Source organism: Mercenaria mercenaria, chromosome 1, assembly GCF_021730395.1.
Source record: "Mercenaria mercenaria strain notata chromosome 1, MADL_Memer_1, whole genome shotgun sequence".
NCBI lineage: Eukaryota > Metazoa > Mollusca > Bivalvia > Venerida > Veneridae > Mercenaria > Mercenaria mercenaria.
In genome coordinates, this window is record NC_069361.1 from 55,590,850 (window position 1) to 55,611,663 (window position 20,814).

The 20,814-nt window shown below is 36.5% G+C and overlaps 1 protein-coding gene across 1 annotated transcript in view; it reads right to left on the bottom strand.

Annotated features, from left to right (window-relative positions):
• Positions 1 to 1,878: 1,878 nt before the first annotated feature.
• LOC123536882 (uncharacterized) overlaps positions 1,879 to 20,814 on the bottom strand; it is a 33,977-nt gene continuing 15,041 nt past the window's right edge. Inside the window, exons 7-10 of the mRNA XM_045320377.2 lie at positions 14,184 to 14,275; positions 12,389 to 12,518; positions 8,005 to 8,104; positions 1,879 to 5,706 (exon numbers count right to left, since the gene is read on the bottom strand). Coding sequence (XP_045176312.2) covers positions 3,169 to 5,706; positions 8,005 to 8,104; positions 12,389 to 12,518; positions 14,184 to 14,275 — 2,860 coding nt within the window. The 3' untranslated portion in view covers positions 1,879 to 3,168. The remainder of the gene's footprint in view (positions 5,707 to 8,004; positions 8,105 to 12,388; positions 12,519 to 14,183; positions 14,276 to 20,814) is intronic.

The window sequence follows — 20,814 nt, forward strand, 5'->3', positions numbered from 1 at the left end:
GAAAAGGAATGACACTTTTAATGGTAAAACTGTTCAGCATTTATTTATGACAAGAGGGCCATGAATATCCTAAAGACGCTAACCTGACTTTGATCTTCTGACCTTGTATATGTACATGTATCATGACATATTGTACCATCAAATACAACAAATCTGTTTTGTATGAAAAACGCTCGAAGTGATTTAAAGTTTTTTTTCCCTATTTTAAGCTGTGGCAGCCCATAAAAGGGTCCAAGCTGAACCATTTGAATAAACTAGAGAGGTCCATACAAGGATGCTGTTGACCAAGTTCGATGAAGATCCATCAAATGGTTCATGAGAAGGTTTTATCAAGTTTCTATCTCTATTGGCCAAGAACAACTTAAAAAACTTGAGAGGTCAATGTCAGGATGATACAGACAAAATCTGGTCAGATTCTAGTGAGATTGTGACCAATAGTTTCTGAGGAAAAGGTGTAGAAATGTTGACAAAAACAATCTGGTAGTCTGTTAAATACCATAATAGATCTATGCTATTATGCAGGAAAGCTTTAACCTTTAGCCTGCTACATTTCTAAAATGGACTGGTCCATCATTCAATTTGGGCAATATCATTTATTATTGGAAGGGGTGTTCACTGAAAATTTAACAGTGCAGACCATAATCAGCCTGCACATCCACTTGGTCTACACTGGTTGCAAAGGGAGAATCATCTGCCACCAGCAGGCTAAAGGCTAAGAGTGCTTCTTACGCAACAGAAATGTGATTTGTAACAGAATGTAGCTGCACTATACATCATACATGATGCTTGTAAAAAAACTACTTAAAAAAATATTACTATACGATTTGGCATTTTACATAACATTGCTATTTTTATAAAAAAAATTGAAATTAATGTATTCATCCGGAGGCGTGTCCCTTTAATAAGTGATTTCTCATTTTTTCTTTATTTCTCAAAGTAAAAAATATACATGAATAATTTACTTTTTAAATTATGTGAATGAAAAGCTTTAAAATAAGATTCATATAAATGTATGGTCTGTAGTTACAATACAACATGTGATAAATGAAATAGGATTTTGTAGCTCCAAGAGATCAGTGCGTTCAGCATGTCATGATTGTTTCAAGCAGTGAAGATAAAACATTCTGTCAAAGTCAATCAAATAAAATATTCCATCATATAACTTATAGGTTCTCTCTCATACAACATCTGTCTCGCAGATAAAAATAAAAATGACGTAACAATCCGTACACTTAAAACACGATAAATACAAATACATAAACTACACTAAATATGAAGAAAGGAGAGAAAGATAAAATAAGAGTTTAGCTCTATTTACAATCTATACACAGGTGTATTTGCCACACCAAAACATGAAGCACCTTTTCAAAAACATATGAAAGTAAGTTTACAACAACAATCAATGGTACATCAATTCAAATTCTAATATGAAAAATCCTTGCACATCCGTTAAAACACGGAAATTTGACATCATTTCGACACATAATTTGGCACCATACAGGTGCTGATAACGAGTGCTTCCATATCTGATCTGCTATTTCAAATAGAAGACATTATAGAATCAAAATGATATAACAGAACAATGTTACAATTAAATTCACACAAACTGTATCAAATATTAAGGGCATAGAATATCTCACTAGATGTCTAGACACTACTAAATGAGCCGTGCCATGAGAAAACCAACATAGTGGCTTTGTGACCAGCATGGATCCAGACCAGCCTGCGCATCCGCGCAGTCTGGTCAGGATCCATCCTGTTCACTAACCATTTCTCTAATTATAATAGGCTTTGAAAGCGAACAGCATGGATCCTGACCAGATGTGCAGATGCGCAGGCTGGTCTGGATCCATGCTGGTCGCAAAGCCACTATGTTGGTTTTCCCATGGCACGGCTCAAATCATTCTGCAGGATCAGTTACTTCCTGTATTTTAACGCTTTTAATGGATGGTTACAAGCAGACGAGGTCAACCTACCATAATTGGCGCCACACATGAGGCATGAAATAATGCTTCCCTATTTCATCCATTTGCTCACATGAAAGACATATTAACTCTACTTTTCATTCTTCAACAAAATGTGATAACCTCCAAAACAGCGCCTTTGCATACGAGAATAAGTGCTGAAACTAATAATCAGTATGTATGTGTGGATAAACAGTATGGATGTGTGGATAAACAGTATGTATGTGTGGATGAACAGTATAGATGTGCCCTGTTCTGGTTCCCTCTCGGCCGCAAAGCCCTAATGAAATATACTATGGAAGGACATGTGCTACTGAGGTCGAGATAATAAAATCGTTATATTCTTTCCATTGTCTCGTCACTGGCATTTCATGTTTTTTTCAAAACAAAATTTTTAAACTGACAATAGAACGAATGAATTCCAAGACTGGTCTCCAAACTCAATGTCTTATAACCTCTATATTCTTGACTGTGAATTCAGTATGTCAAGTAGTGACTATCTGTTAGACCTTTTTACATGCAAAATTCTGATATCTATTCACAGAATAAGTTTCTGAAAACATGCATTTCTTTACTTCTAAGTGGAATAAGCAAAACATCAAAAGATGGCATTATTCAGATGAAACAAAAAATTCTTAAAAAATAAAAATGAATTTTTAACATCTATAATCTTCTCTTTGAGTTCTTACAAGTATACAAATCAAAACATACACAACTCCTCAATAAAATCTTGTTAAAATCTCCTAAATACAGACGAAAATGACAGTAGCCTTACCTACTACATAACACCACAAGACTAGTACTGTAAATTTTCATTTCATTCATGGCAATAACAATATGTATTTGTATATGGGATATTGCCAAACAAATGCCATCTGCAACACCAGCCTGCTCCATATGACAGACAATAACAATACATGCACAAGTTTCAATATATGACCAACAAAATGTGAAAGTATGTCTTAGTATTTTGCATGACTTTCAGACTTATAAACCTTTGATTTATCCACAAAATGACCAGTTTGTCGTAAAAGTTTCCGTTACTTAATGTCTTAATCTTATATTAAAAATTTCAAACGTACTGGCCATTATTGTTTTTTTGACATCTTATAAAAAAGTGTTATTTATAACAAGGTTCGAAAGCAATTTAAGTGATCTTTTTAGTGTTTCATACACTGTAAATCTTCTATTTATTAAACCTGCTTTAAAGATTTTCAAAATCTTCATTCTGTTGTGGTATTGTTGACAACAAGGAACGTCTGTTACTTTTAACAAGTTTAGGAGACCGCATTACTTTACTTCTTGGCGAATGTGGCGAAGATCCAAGCCTTTTCAGAGGTTTGATGGGCGACCTTGGTGATTTAACCGATTTAATTATATCAACTGGTGTTTTATTAGAAGCCGTTCTAAATGTCATAGAATCTAGTGTTACAGGTGTTGTTAAAATTGATGGTTTCAATTCGGGCATTTTCTTCACCGAAGTTTGTTCACTGTTTTCTTTATCTGAAGTACGCTGAACCCTTTCACAGCGCGGAGTACATACATCATTTATAGTGTCTTGTAATGACTGGTCAAGATCTAGACTTACTCCTCCCAGAAATCCAGATTTCCCTTTTAAGCTTTCCATAAAAACTGTATCGTCTAATTTATCACAAGAAATGTCATTTCCAAAACCTGATGCTGTATCTTCAATTGATTCTGTTGTTATATCTAGACTTCCACTGATATTTCTTGACTTATTTAAAGGAGGAACAATCCCTCCCTTTTCAGCATGATAAATACTTGGTTTGCGTTTAAGTCCACTTTTTTTACTTTCGGCAACATCATTCAAATTAAAATCGGGGTCTGATGGTTTGATTAGCTGAGTAGAAATCGGCAATAAGGCAGTCCCAGCTGATATTTTATCCTTAGATGTATTAAAGTGATCTGAATTTACGCTAGTTTCTAGATCTGACTTGTTAAACACAGGTGGTATTCTTAGACGTGCTGTGCCTCGTTTACGTGAAGTTGAATTGGGAAATCTGAACGGGGATGCATGTCTGGATTCTATTTCTGATTTCACTGCACTTCCAGTAATACGGTCAAATTGCTGCACGTTACTCTTCACTTTACCAGCATTATTTTTCTGTAAGGCAATGATGCTTTCTCTCCTTGGATTCAATGTCTCGGCCTGTTTAATGAAAGGAAAAGAACCTGGTACTATGAAATCATCGAAGTCTGGCTTTGGATTTTCATCCTTTTGTTCTTTAATGTAACCAGCTCTAGCAAGTAGTTTGTGAGTTTCTGCAGAGATCTGCAGATTGGGTTTAGCATTGTTTTTCCTCTGTGATATACTGGTTTCAAGCAAGCTCTTGGATCTGGAGACTCTAGTTGGTGTTTTCTCTTCTCTTTTAAGATCTTGAGATGAAACAGATTTCTGGTGAATTAAAGTTTGTTTTGAGATATTTTCGCCACTAGCATTCAAATCTTGCCCTAAATGTGTATCATCAGTGCCTGTGGCATCTGTCATATCTACTTCCATCTTAACCTCACTGTCCAGCTGATCTGATATTTCCTTTGATTCTAACTTTATAACCGGACTGTCTTTGTCTATTACAGAGCTTGAGATGGAATCTAGTGTGACATTACCGCTCTCCTCTCTGGGTTCTTCACACATTGATCCCTTCCCACTGTCTGCAGAAATTGATCTTGTTAGTTCTCGCTCTTTGAAGGACATGATCGGCGACATGGTGGATGATGCTTCACTCAGCAAACTATCTTTACTTTCCTGCTTCTGCTGTGCCAATGTCTTCCTGATTTCCTCTGAAACATTACCTTCTCCTTTATAATCTTGGTCATCCATGTCCTTGTGTAGTATCATTTTAGATTCAAAAACAGCAGTCTCACTAGGTATCGAAGAGAATCCAGCCTCTGATTCATCATCACATTCGTACCCATCTTGTACATTTTTGCCTCCATTTGAAGCCAAACTCGTTGAACTAACTGTTGACTTACACCTTGACACTGATCCAGGTGAACTATTATCAGTCTCTTCAACGTTATCATTTTGATTTTCCACAGTGTCTTGTTTTGGTCGTGTATTTAACAAATCGAAACTATTATCTAGTTGTACATATTGGTCTTCATCGTCAACATTAGCAACACTTACAGGTATAGGATAACCTATATCTGATTTATCAAGTCCAAAACTTCTCCGCAATTTGCTTACTTCACTTTGATCTCCTTGCAGAAGTCCAACTTTTATAGAATTTGGTCCGCCTCGTCTGAGGCTGGATTTTCTTGTACTTCCATCTAAAGTACTATCCACAGAAAAAGACCTGCTGTGACCCCTTGGCGTCTCATTACTTCTGGAACTGAGGAAAGTAGAATCAGAAACGCTTTCTTGTGCCATTATCATGTCATCTAACATTACATACTCCCCTGCTTCATGAGAACCGGCAATAGCTGGTTCTGACATGATCCGAGTAATGTCGCCCTCCTTTTCTTCATTCATAATGAAACCTTCATTAAGCGACCTACTTTCATCATCATATGTAGAAATAATAGACTGTTCACACATTGAAGCAGAAAATGAGTTTTGAGCAATGGCTGCAATTGGGGAATCATCGGTGATGTTTTTGCTGGATTGTTGGTTACAAGAACTTGTACTCTGAACTGATGTTGCACTGGTTGTTGAAGAGGGACTTGTGGCTAAACGGTGACCGATCTGCTGACGATTGACAGCTTTCTGTGCTGGGAACGCCTGAAAACATACAAATAATACAATGACACTAGTCCTCGTTTCATTTGAGCCGTGCCATGGGAAAACCAACTTAGTGGCTTTGCGACCAGCATGGATCCAGACCAGCCTGCGCATTTGCGCAGTCTGGTCAGGATCCATGCTGTTCGCTAATGGTTTCCCTAACTGCTATAGGTTTTGAAAGCGAACAGCAAGGATCCTGACCAGACTGCGCGGATGCGCAGGCTGGTCTGGATCCGTGCTGGTCGCAAAGCCACTATGTTTTCTCATGGCGCGGCTCATTTAAATATTACATATTCTATGTTATAATTTCCTTTGAATAATAAATAATAAAAATAAATTCAAAAGTTGAATAGTGATTCGACAGTTAATGTTCTCTATTTCGTTCAGCTGACCGCCACAATTAAATAAATTAATTAACATTTCCCCACGGAAGACTAGGGAGGGAAAAGGTGACTTAAAATAGTAATTTAATTTTGTTTGGTGAATAATTGGTGCACCATCATGGCCGCAAAAAATTAACATTGCTAAAGCTAGCCGGCATGCAAAATGTAATTTATTTATGTGTAACGTAATAATAATAATTTATATAAAAATATGGACAGATTGTACATGTAGATTTTACTTTATTAGTTCAAGTTTCAAAACAGCAAGAATATTAAAGTATTTTAGCATGCATTAGTAAAAGGTAGAAGTAATTTAAAACATACAGATAACCAAGATATAGTTTTATAGTACAGCAAAACACCAATGGCTTGTGGTTACAGTGGAATGAGTGAAATGCTAAGAGTTACCAGTATTCATGGTTTTGAGCAATCTAACAAGAGCTGTCCGTAAGACAGCACGCTCGACTTTTCTCAATGCTTGACTCTGAATTAGAGCTTCGCCAAACCTTTATAAAACTTCAACCAAAAAAATCCGAAGTTAAAAAGGGGCATAACTCTGTCAAAATTCAAACCAGAATTATGGGGATTGTTTCTCCTGGTGTAGACTTTGATATTTACAAACTATTTTAAGTTTCAAATCAAAAGCATTGATAGAAACTGAGATATTTGACTTTATCAAAAACTTTAATAAGTTAAAAAGGGACATAACTCCGTCAAAATTCAAGACAGAGTTATGAGGATTGTTTCTCCTGGTGTAGACTGTAGAATGTGATAGTACATGACTATTCTAAGTTTCAAGTCAATAGCTTTGATAGAAACAGAGATATTTCACTTTATCAAAACCTTTAACCAACAGCAACGGCGACGTGAGTGCAACAGCTCTATTTTTTCTTCAAAAAGTCGAACTAAAAATAGAAAATTTAAGGAAAACTGCCATAGACTTGCTGGGATGATCCCTTGTGCTCAATTAAATCTGGGCTCCAGAGTGGTGTTTCACTGTAGTAAAATACTTTAAATGCTTTATAAATATACCGGTACCCAGCCCAAGTATCAAGCAAGCATTATATATTTATAAAGCTAAAAGAATGCATCTACAGTATTATATAATTATGCCAATACAGTGTGCATGGAATGGATACTTAAATATCAAAATGTCAGCCTAAAAAATTTGCATCAACACTGATATTTTTAAAGATTCTTATTAAACTTTATTTTAATTATATCTATATTTCTTTGGAAATGAACAGTATCACTGACCATGACATTTTCATAATTATATGAAAAAATGCAACAATGTCAAGACCATCAACAGTTGGCCAGAGCTATGTTAAACCACTTTCATACTTATTCAGTTTAAAGTCACAACAAACACAATTTTAGGTCAAATGGCACTTCACCATTCACTGAAGACCCTAGGCAGCCCGTTGAGACTTTTTCAGGCAATAGTGGACACTGGGATAGAACCACAGTCATTCTGTAAGGCAGCTGGATGTCTTTTCCACATGGAAGAAATCTACACCCTAAGAGAGTTTTGAACACACAGCAGATTAAATGGCAGCAACATAGTGCACTAGTTCCTTTTGTTTTTGTTGGGTTTAGAGTAACACCAACACAGTTATAGGTTATATAATGACTTTGCAGCATTGGAAGAGACCCTATGTGCCCATTCTGGTACATTTCTATTATTTCAGACACAAGCAAGCACCTGGGTAAAGCCACAAACCCTCTGTAACCCAGCTAGATGGCTTCCTCACATGGAAGAATTCTACAGCCCAAGCAAGGATTCTAACCTACAGTGGTGATGGGCAAGGCATTCAAAATCAGCAACTTTAATCACTAAGCTTGGCAGGCCCCTAACCTCGTTTTATTCAATTTATATGGAGTATATATTCACAACAATGACTGAATACACTACCTGATCCCCTTTGCTCCCACTCAGTCGGCGAAATATTCCTTTAGATTTTCCTGCTTTCTTACCGGCCGAGTTTAACGATAGGTTCGTTGTTGATGAATACCTGGTGATGAATGAACAATGAATGATACATGATGAAACAATAGCAATCAGACTTTCTCCTTATCAAATGAACATATGGTAGATTTTTTTTTTTACTTTTATCCGATTGTGACCAAACAAAATGAGTTCAAATTATTAAAATTTCTTTCCCCTCATTTTCAAGCTGAACTTGTAAGGAGAATGCCTGATCATGAACAGATGTGAATATATAAGAGTATAAAAATTTTATAAACCAACACCAACCTAACAGGCAACTACAACACTGCCAATTGGTATATCTTTGCATATTTCCCCACCATTAACTCCACTCATCATAATACTTTATTTAACAATTACTGGTATATGTTCACAGTTTTGATTTATGTTGACAATTTGGATTAATGTTCAGTTTTGATACATGTGCACAGTCACATTCTCGGTTTATGCGCACAGTTTGGTTTTAATTTGACTGTTTTGGGCCATAAAAGTTAATGTATCTACAAGGTAAAATAGTGAACATTTTCTAGTCATAGACATTTTGAATGTCATTGATGGAACAAAGTTTACAGCACCTGGCTATTACACATGGGTTTATTAAACAAACCTTTCAAATGTATATCAGTTATGGGATATTAGTTAGTAAACATAACCAGTGTTCCTGGATTTTGTATCAGTACAGACTTGTTCTCATAAAATTGGGACAACTTCCTCAAGTGAGGACAAGGACTTCAGACATATTGTCTTCTGTCAAAATCTGCTTCTCCTTACAAGGGGATGGAAGTAACAATCCCACAGTTCACTTTGTCTCTTGCACTACCAGTTAACCTGGTGCGCTACAGTGGAGGTGCCATTTAACTTGGACATTGTGACATCACTTAATTTCATGGGTAAAGAACTTCATGGTACTGCCCAAACTGGCTGTTTTGCTTGTAAATGAACTTGTGGATTTCCATTTATCAGGATTAAACAATGGGAACTTTTCTTGTTCTGGGTTTAATTTGATGCAACCATGAAACCCACAAAAATTAGTTGCCCACGAAAATCAATGATGTCACTGTATCTGTCACTGAAATTTTACAAGTTGCACTGCAGAGAGGTAGCTACATTTAATGAGTAAAAAGCTGTTATATCTACAATACAGTTCTAAACCAAGCTATATATATGAGAATTTTAAGTCTGAGAGGATAATATATGATATGGACCTTTATGTATTTTGTAGTATACAACTAAGATTAATATTTGTTAAAATAACCTACTGAGCACAATGAAAACATAGCCCTAAAATAGAACAGAAATAAGAAGAAATATCAGACAATCTGCAGCAAAGCAGGCACTGGAATTTTTCCACTTCTCCTTAAAAGTACTGTAAAATCATTTAATTTCCTGGGCATGAAATTTCGTGGTTTTGGTCAAAACCACAATTTCGTTGGAATATGAATTCATGGATTTCAATTTTTGAACAAAAATGAAGGGGAATTTTACTTGTTCGCTGGGATTAAATTTCATGGATTGACTCAACCACGTAATCCACAAAATTTAGTCCCCCACGAATATTAATGATTTCACAGTATTGTTTGTAAATCAGCTGTCAAAACATTTCATCAACCAAACTGTTTGAAGCTTTTTAGATGTCTAGATTATCAAAAAAACACTTTTATGCTACAGGATTCCAAAAATTTGTTTAAAATTAGAACAGAACTCAGATAGATACTTTAAAATATTTTTCACGACTGTTTTGAGAACGGTCAAAACTTGTTTTCTTGAGGTAGCAGGAAATTTTGAAACTCTCGCCCCAATGGGATAAGAAAATCTAAATGCCCATACCATACTGTGGGACAATAGTTTTGGCTGTTTCCCAAACAATCACGAAATTAATCCCAGCTTCAGCCCTTTATTTACTGAAGTTAGTAAACACAAATTTTAAGAGTACAAAATTGTCAAATGATGTTAAATGCAAAAAATATGTTAGTACTTCAAAAAGAAAGGACAGAATTTGAATGTTTTCAAATTACACGCAATTTACAAACAGATAGGTTACATTGAACATTGAAGATTTAAACTAAGGTACTTCAAGATACCTTCATGCAGTTGTTTATCTATATTTTTTAATGAATTTTTTTTACGCATTTATTTATATTGGCTATTTTACTTTCTTGTGGTCAAATGTACCAGTATTTGTATTTGATTTCATACAAGTCATGATGACTGCGCACAGTTGTTAAGTTCCGATTAGTGAAAACTGAAGGCTCTAATTCTTTTCAATGTGACCTTGCATCTTTCAGACAGAATTCTGTACACCTTGAACCAAATATTCCAGATAAACAAATACAAGATACGAGATTCAAACAAGAGGACCATGATGGTCCTGAATCGCTCACCTCTTCCCACATGACCCAGTTTTGAGTATGAAGTCGTTTTTTCTATTATTTGACATAGTGACCTAGTTTTTGATCTCATGTGACCCAGTTTTGAACTTGACCTAGATATTATCAAGATAAAAATTCTGACCAATTTTCAAGAAGATCCATTGAAAACTATGGTCTCAAGAGAGGTCACAAGGTTTTTCTATTATTTGACCTATTGGCCTAGTTTTCGAAGGTACGTGACCCTGTTTTGAATTTTATCTAGATATCATCAAGGTGAACATTCTCACTAATTTTCATGAAGATCTCATGAAAAATATGGCCTCTAGAGAGGTCACAAGGTTTTTCTATTTTTATACCTACTGGCCTAGTTTTTGACCGCATGTGACCCAGTTTCGAAACTTACCTAGATATCATCAAGGTGAACATTCAGACCAACTTTCATACAGATCCCATGAAAAGTATGGCCTCTAGAGAGGTCACAAGGTTTTTCTATGTTTATACCTACTGGCCTAGTTTTTGACCGCACGTGACCCAGTTTCGAAACTTACCTAGATATCATCAAGATGAACATTCAGACCAACTTTCATACAGATCCCATGAAAAGTATGGCCTCTAGAGAGGTCACAAGGTTTTTTTTTATTATTTGACCTACTGACCTAGTTTTTTAAGGCACGTGACCCAGTTTCAAACTTGACCTAGATATCATCAAGGTGAACATTCTGACCAATTTTTATGGAGATCCATTCATAAGTATGGCCTCTAGAGAGGTCACAAGGTTTTTCTATTTTTAGACCTACTGACCTAGTTTTTGACCGCACATGACCCTGTTTCGAACTTGACCTAGATATCATCAAGATGAACATTCAGACCAACTTTCATACAGATCCCATGAAAAATATGGCCTTTAGAGAGGTCACAAGGTTTTTCTATTATTTGACCTACTGACCTAGTTTTTGATGGCACGTGACCCACTTTCAAAATTGACCTAGATATCATCAAGATGAACATTCAGACCAACTTTCATACAGATCCCATGGAAAATATGGCCTCTAGAGAGGTCACAAGGCTTTTCTATTTTTTGACCTACTGACCTAGTTTTTGATGGCACGTGACCCACTTTCGAACTTGACCTAGATATCATCAAGGTGAACATTCTGACCAATTTTCATGAAGATCTCATGAAATATATGGCCTCTAGAGAGGTCACAAGGTTTTTCTATTTTTAGACCTACTGACCTAGTTTTTGACTGCACGTGACCCAGTTTCGAACTAGACCTAGGTATCATCAAGATGAACATTCTGACCAACTTTCATACAGATCCCATGAAAAATGTGGCCTTTAGAGAGGTCACAAGGTTTTTCTATTATTTGACCTACTGACCTAGTTTTTGATGGCACGTGACCCACTTTCGAACTTGACCTAGATATCATCAAGATGAACGTTCTGACCAACTTTCATGAAGATCTTGTGAAATATATGGCCTCTAGAGAGGTCACAAGGTTTTTCTATTTTTAGACCTACTGACCTAGTTTTTGAAGGCACGTGACCCAGTTTCGAACCTGACCTAGATATCATCAAGGTGAACATTCTGACCAATTTTCATGAAGATCTTGTGAAATATATGGCCTCTAGAGAGGTCACAAGGTTTTTCTATTTTTAGACCTACTGACCTAGTTTTTGAAGGCACGTGACCCAGTTTCGAACTTGACCTAGATATCATCAAGATGAACATTCTGACCAACTTTCATAAAGATCCCATGAAAAATGCGACCTCTAGAGTGGTCACAAGCAAAAGTTTACGGACGGACGCACGCACGCACGGACGACGGACACCGCGCGATCACAAAAGCTCACCTTGTCACTTTGTGACAGGTGAGCTAAAAATGAAAATCAATCCTAGACGCATTCTTGGAGAATGAATATGTATGTGTAAGAATACCTCTTTTTCTTTGTGGTACTGGCAGGACTGAAAAGTGTCAGCTTTTTCCTTGGTGTTTTCATACTGTGCCTCGGTGTCTGGTACGGCCGCGGTGGCATACTGGGGGTATCATGTAAACCTCGCTTTATGCCTGCATTACAAACATTTTCTGATTATTCAAGAGATAATTATCACAAGTTTACAGAGTAATTTACTATCAAATATAATTATTAAACTGGTAAGTTAACAATTAAAGCAACTTAGTTTAGGTCTTATAGTGACTTTCTAGCTTTTAAAGAGTACTGAAGAAGTTTCCTTGGTAGAAACACCGAATGTCCACAAGGTAAATGGATGACTTTCTCATAGCAAAATGGGCTTGAATTCACTAACGATGGTCAAGGGATTACAAATGAAGATCACAGAATTCTTATGGTGTGTATGTGTGGGGTGGGGGAAATTTTCGAGGATTGTGTGGTTGCAACAATCAACATTTAATAAAACAAGAGGACCATGATGGTCCTGAATCGCTCACCTCTTCCCACATGACCCAGTTTTGAGTGTGACGTCGTTTTTTCTATTATTTGACACAGTGACCTAGTTTTTGAGCTCATGTGACTGACCCAGTTTTGAACCTGACCTAGATATTATCAAGATAAAAATTCTGACCAATTTTCATGAAAATCCATTGAAAAATATGGTCTCTAGAGAGGTCACAAGGTTTTTCTATTATTTGACCTATTGACCTAGTTTTCGAAGGCACGTGACCCTGTTTTGAACTTTACTTAGATATCATCAAGGTGAACATTCTCATTAATTTTCATGAAGATCTCATGAAAAATATGGCCTCTAGGGAGGTCACAAGGTTTTTCTATTTTTATACCTACTGGCCTAGTTTTTGACCGCACGTGACCCAGTTTTGAAATTGACCTAGATATCATCAAGGTGAACATTCAGATCAATTTTCATGAAGATCCATTGAAAAATATGGCCTCTAGAGAGGTCAAAAGATTTTAATAATTTTAGACCTACTGACCTAGTTTTTGACCACAGTTGACCCAGTTCCGAACTTGACCTAGATATCATCAAGACGAACATTCAGACCAACTTTCATACAGATCCCATGAAAAATATGGCCTTTAAAGAGGTCACAAGGTTTTTCTATTATTTGACCTACTGACCTAGTTTTTTATGGCATGTGACCCACTTTCGAACTTGACCTAGATATCATCAAGGTGAACATTCTGACCAATTTTCATGAAGATCTTACGAAATATATGGCCGCTAGAGAGGTCACAAGGTTTTTCTATTTTTAGACCTACTGACCTAGTTTTTGAAGGCACGTGACCCAGTTTCGAACTTGACCTAGATATCATCTAGGTGAACATTCTGACCAATTTTCATGAAGATCTTGTGAAATTTATGGCCTCTAGAGAGGTCACAAGGTTTTTCTATTTTTAGACCTACTGACCTTGTTTTTGATGGCAGGTGACCCAGTTTCGAACTTGACCTAGATATCATCAAGATGAACATTCTGACCAACTTTCATAAAGATCCCATGAAAAATGTGACCTCTAGAGGGGTCACAAGCAAAAGTTTACGGATGGACGCACGGACGGACGACGGACACCGCGCGATCACAAAAGCTCACCTTGTCACTTTGTGACAGGTGAGCTAAAAATATATATAAAAACAATTCTATATTCAAAAGCCACAAACAGGTAATAGATGTTTTGGTCCAAACAATTAACTGAATTCTTCGCCAACAAGTGATTTCACAGTACTTCTATTACAGATATTATATACAATAGGATCTTACTATTTATGTCCATCCTCTTCACCCCTGATGCTGGAGTGAATGGTGTACTGGCTAGTGCCGACTGCTGCGGGAGTTGGTTCAATATAGCTTTCCTAAAAGTATGTAAAGATTCAACATCCTGATTTCAAGTACCAAACCCTATTTATAAATTAAGTATAATTGTTTTGCACAATATCTAAAAGGCTGAATGAAAAGTATTACATTTTCTGAATTTTAAAGAAATACACGTCAGCTTAAGGGTAAATGTCACAGTTGCATATATGTATTTAGGGCAAAATTTTTCCTACGGGCAGAATTTCTTTAAACTTTGTGTACCGACTGAGAATCAAGTTTAAAACGGAAATATGTATCAAAAATCATAGGTACCGAGGCTCAATCTTGAATTAAATTATCTGCCCTTGAAAGTAGATTTTTTCAGTATTTTCCGCCTTTCAAGGGCAGATAATTCATGACCAAGGCTGGGTTCCTATGGTTTCAGTGCTCGCGCTGCCAATCGACATTATCGCCAAATGGCGATTATTTTATTAAAGTGTCGATTAAAACGCAATTCTTGGCGATAGAAAATGGCGATTAATTTATAAAAATGCTACAAAAAAAATATTGCAAAAATATGTCCGTAAACATGGTAAACTGTTGGAACATACGTAGTTTTATCGACAAAAACGTGCGAAGTCGGTAGCAGGAAGTGTATTTGCCCACAGGCATAATTACCCCTTCTAAACGGTGACACATTTGTTTATCGCCAACGAGGTATACTTCACTAATTGATCCGCATGTATGGAAGTTTAAAGCAACAATTATCATCACTTTATCCTTGATCATTTAATCGCCATTAATTACCAAACAAACAAATTAATTAAACATAATTCCTTCAGATGTGGAATTCCTATGTCCGACTGGAGACTTTCAGACGGCGGACAAGTGCGTTTTTGCATTCCGTTTTTCCACGGGCAAGCACTAATTAACAGTAGGGATTTTAGCTTACACATTCTTTTTTTTGACCTTAAGAAAGATCTTACCTTGACTGGCTCAGTAATTTCCTTAAATCCACTTAATTTTACTTGTAGTTTTCAAAACCAAGACTTTAAAAACAATATTATCACTGACACTTTCTGTGACTTAAATAACGTAACTTAAATTGCCCAAATTTTTGACACCTGCCATAAGAAACTGGGTTTAACTTGTTTGACAACTGTTTTTTTTTTAATGTGTGCCGACATCAACAGATCAAAGAAGACACCAGCAGATCAAAGAAGACGTGTATTCCATGTGATGTCATAGTGATGTCACTGCTATTGACATGTTTAATTTAGTTCAGAACCAGCATAACACCTGTTATTTAAAGTGACTGTGACTTTGAGTGCATTAAGCACTGGGAGTTGATTTTTTTTGCTGATATGGAATTAACTTTTTTTTTAAATTGTATTTGTATTCAAAGGGTTTTCTTGGTTTGGGCAATCATTGCAAGAGTGAAAAAAAAACAACACTTTAATTTGCAGTTTAATCACATTAAATTCACAAGGTTAACAAGGAAAAGAAAACAAACAGAACCACTGACATTTTGAGTGAATTTGTTATTTACTTTAAATCAATAGACTTAAACAAAGACAGGAAATAATAAAATTTGTAACATTATATTAAGCATATTTAGTTCCTTTTTCAACTTGCATGTCATGGCATTAAACTATTTTACATTTTCCCTAAAATCTTGTCACTTCTCCCTTATATTAGCTTAGGGAGAATCTTAGCCTAGCTTCATTGAAATGTGAAAGCGCATGCGAATTACGCTCGTGCCAAATCAGTCTATTAATTTTTTCCCGGAAAAAAATGTGGCTATTAATTTATGATGGCCAGGGCTAGCACTGGGTTTGTTTTATTTCGTATTTCTGTTTTTGATTTGATTCTCTATCACTGACTATCAGTTAAAAAAGTTTAAAGAAGAAATTCTTTCTGTGAGAAAATTTTTTTCCCATGTCAATGTAGAGGCTGTTGCAAACTATGAACATGACAAAATGATACCGCAAAGTCCTGGTCTTTCCCATGGACCAAATTTCTTTAAACTTTGTGTACTGACTGCAAATGAAGTCTGAAACAGAAATAACAAGTGAATGAAGTATTGCCATGCAATACAAAGTCCCCTACTGGAAGGCACCTAATTTTCTCTACTGCAATATAACATAATGAACTGATATCTGTCAATGATGTATAAACAATATTGTACTATATACAGGGGTTCCACTAGACCCGAAAACCCAAGAGTCCCAGGACCCTTGGGCCCAAATTTTGAAGGGTCCTTTTCCAAAATACAGGAGTCCCAACATGTCCGTATAATTGACTATATTTTTTATACAGTAATACGTAGATCTTTACCTAAGAAAACAATAAACCCAAGATCATGTTACAGCATGATAAAAATGTCAGTTTCAGGTCATAATAATTATTATAGTCTCATATTGTAAACTAATATTTATCAAAATTAATATTATTTTGATTAGGGTTTTTTTCAATATTTCATTTCATTTTTAATAACAGAAAAGTGCTAGAACACTCTATAAAAAAAATAAAAATGTATCCAAAATGTACTATCCAGATACTGGTACACTTTCAGAATGTCATCGAAAGTACTTTTTGCTCTGTTTACTTGTCAAACTAAGATAAATCAGCGAAAGTTCCTCAAAAAATGATGCTACTTGTCATTAAAAACTGCATTGAAAGTCAGTTTTTATTAAGGAATTTTGGAAATATGCATATGACATCGGGTGTAATTAGACCCGTGAACGGACATTCTAAACTCATTTTTGCTTTCAAATTCATCAAAATTTGTGAAGTTTCTTGTTGAAATTACGATATGATCACTAAACAATGGTCTGATTTAAAGTTGGCATGAAAAAACCTTGCAGGGCACTTTTCACATGCTCGGTAATCAGCTGCTTACGATAATTTAATAATTGGCGCCTTTTTGACAGTACACGTGATTCGCTTTATCAATTAATTTCAACACTTCATTGATTCTTGTTACCTATGCACTCGCCGTGACGTAACTTGCTGATAAAAAAATCAGCGAAGCATGTCTACAGAAGAAAAGGCGGGATTTAGCAGAGATCATAGGCAGAAAGGCAGGAGGGCATGACCGCGAGTGTTTATTTTGAATACACGTGTCTATCGTGGAAATAGTTTTACTGCTGGAAATTAATGATAAGAGAAAGGATTATCAAAGGAAAATGCCCCGGGTCCCGAAGGACGCACAGGCAAGTATTCTGCCGGGTCGTTTGAACGTCTTTTGAAAATCTCCCGGGTCCGGACCCGGGGTCCCGGGTCAAATGGAACCCCTGCTATATATACAATATGTTATAACAAAACACTTGGATTAAAATTTATATATATAAAAACCTACAGTTGTTTTCATATTAAATTTTTTTGGTTGATTATAAAAATGTTATCATGTAAGTTATTTATAGTAACAACAAAGGGAAATTAATCTTTAAAAAAAAAAAAAAAAAAAAAAAAAAAAAAAAAAAAAAATCTATATAATATAAGTCCACAAGTAACTCTTTACCAGGTAGAGATAGGTCAAAAAACACCTAAAAATTGGATGAAACATGCATGCTGTACCACAGAAAAGTGGTCTCGATTTTTCTCTAACGCCAGTAATAAGAAAGTTACAATAAAATCTATTTATAGTAACAACAAAGGGACGTAATTCTAAAAACAAGGATGCCTCATGGTGGTGAACATTTGGTCCAAGTTACATCAAAATCCCTCCATGCATGAAGAAGAAATATTCCGTACAAAGTCATTCTTGAATTTGACCTTTGACCTCTAAATATGACCTTGACCTTAGACCTAGGGACCTGGTTCTTGCGCATGACATGTTGTCTCATCCAGGGGAATATTTGTGCCAACTGATATCTAAATCCTGCTTTGCATGACAAAGTTATAGACCGGACAGGAAAAAAATTCTCTTGACCTTTGATCTCAAAGTGTGACCTTGACCTTTAAGCTAGGGTACTGGGTGTTGCGCATGACACGTCGTCTCATCATGGGAAACATTTATGCCAAGTAATATTGTAATCCCTTGATGGATGACTGAATTCTGGATCAGACAGGGAAAAAACCTTAGTGACCTTTGACCTCCAATTGTGACCTTGACCTTTGAGCTAAGGGTCTGGGCTTTGCGCATGACATGTTGTCTCATCATGGGGAACATTTGTGCCAAGTAATATTAAAATCCCTTCATGGATGGCAGAGTTATGGACGGGACAGGAAAAAAAACTCTGTTGACCTTTGACCCCCAACTGTGACCTTGACCTTTGAGCTAGGGGTCTGGGATTTGCGCATGACATGTCGTCTCATCATGGGGAACACTTGTGCTAAGTGATATTAAAATTCCTTAATGAATGTCAGAGTTATCGACCGGACACGAAACAGACCCTGTTCATGCTATGTTAACATTTGACTGCTAAGTGTGACATTGACCTTTGAGCTAGGGATCTGAAAGTTGTGCATGACACATCGTCTTATTATGAGGTACATTTGTGCCAAGTAATATTAAAATCCCTTCATAGATGGGAGAGTAATGGACCGGACAGGAAACAAGCCTTGTTGACCTTTGACCTCCAATTGTGACCTTGACCTTTAAGCTAGGGGTCCAGGTTTTGCGCATGACACGTCGTCTCCTCATGGGGAACATTTGTGCCAAGTAATATTAAAATCTCTTCATGGATGGGAGAGTTATGAACCAGACAGGAAAAAAGCCCTGTTGACCTTTGACCTCCAATTGTGACCTTGACCTTTGAGCTAGGGGTCCGGGATTTGCGCATGACACATCACCTCATCATGGGGAACATTTGTGCCAAGTAATACTAAAATCCCTTCAAGGATGGGAGAGTTGTGGACCGGACAGGAAAAAAGCCCTGTTGACCTTTGACCTCCAATTGTGACCTTGACCTTTGAGCTAGGGGTTCGGGTTTTGTGCATGACACGTCGTCTCATCATGGGGAACATTTGTGCCAAGTAATATTAAAATCCCTTCATGGATGACAGAGTTATGGACCGGACACAAAATTGCGGACGGACGGATGGAATGACGGAAAAGTGCATTCCTATAGTCCCCGAAACTGGTTTTCAACCAGTAGGGGACTAACAAGGAGCTGCGTCAATAAATGCTTGATGCCCCCAGTGGCATCCTTGTCGATGTAAGCAACCTTAGTCCAAAACGAGGTCAAGGTCAAACTGAGGTCAGGTGATGTTTGAAGATGAGGAATGGTCACAGGTTACATCTGTATTAGTATCAATTCATTCTTGTAAGTGGTATTGATGCTTGACAAAACGGTCCCATTTGGTTAACCAAGAGATGGCCCATATAAAGCAACCTAAGTCCAATATGAGGTCAAGGTCAAGGTCAAACTGAGGTCAGGTGATGTTTGAAGATGAGGAATGGTCACAGGTTACATCTGTATTAGTATCAATTCATTCTTGTAAGCAGTATTGATGCTAGACGAAACGGTCCCATTTGGTTAACCAAGAGATTGCCCATATAAAGCAACCTTAGTCCAAAATGAGGTCAAGGTCAAACTGAGGTCAGGTGATGTCTGAAGATGAGGAATGGTCACAAGTTACATCTGCATTAGTATCAAGTCATTCTAGTAAGGGGTATTGATGCTAGACGAAATGGTCCCATTTGGTTAACCTCGTACGGACGGACGGACGGACGAACGAACAAACGAACGAACAGACAGGACAATCACTATATGCCTCCTGCATCAGTAGATGCCTGGGGGATAAAAATAACAAGTGGGCCATGATGGCCCTATATCGCTCACCTGAGTACCATTGCTCTTAATGATAAGATCAAGTTTTGACATAGATCACATGGGCATACACATTAAATATCAGGATAAAAAATTTCTTGTAACTGTCCCTTTTGACCTATAGATGGGTCACATACTAGTCAGGGTCAATCTCCATATCAAGTTTGAGGGTCCTAGGCTCAAATGCTGCATTTTTGTACTAGCATGACTATTTCTTACCCTGGAAGACTTAAAATACATTTAAAACCAATTTCATTAGATGCTGCTGAGGTATATTCATTTACATAAAATAAAGGGATGTAATTTGTCATAAATTCAGTCAAAAGTTATCTACCCTGATTGTCTGAGTCCATCTGATGGCATAAATGACATTTCAAATCAGTATCTTCATTGGTTACTGAGATACACCCATTTTAATTTGAAACAAAGGGAGGTAATTTGATATGAAATTAGTTCATATTATCTACACTGATTGTCTCATTCCAACTAATGACAATAATGAAATTTCAAATGAGTCCTTTAAATACTTACTGAGATGAATCCATTTTTATAAAAATCAGGGGAGGTAATCATGCATTGGTATCTGCATGTAGAAGATACAGAGTACAAGCTTTTACAACAATATATTAGAAAAGTATTCATATCGATAAATATTCAATCAAGAGTTATCTAACACGACTATTTCTTACCATGGAAAAAATAAATAACCTTTCAAACCAATCTCATTAGAAGCTGCTAGGTATATTCATTTACATAAAAAGGTAAAGGGAGGTAATTTGTCATACATTCAGTCAATATGTATCTTCACTGATTGTCCAAGT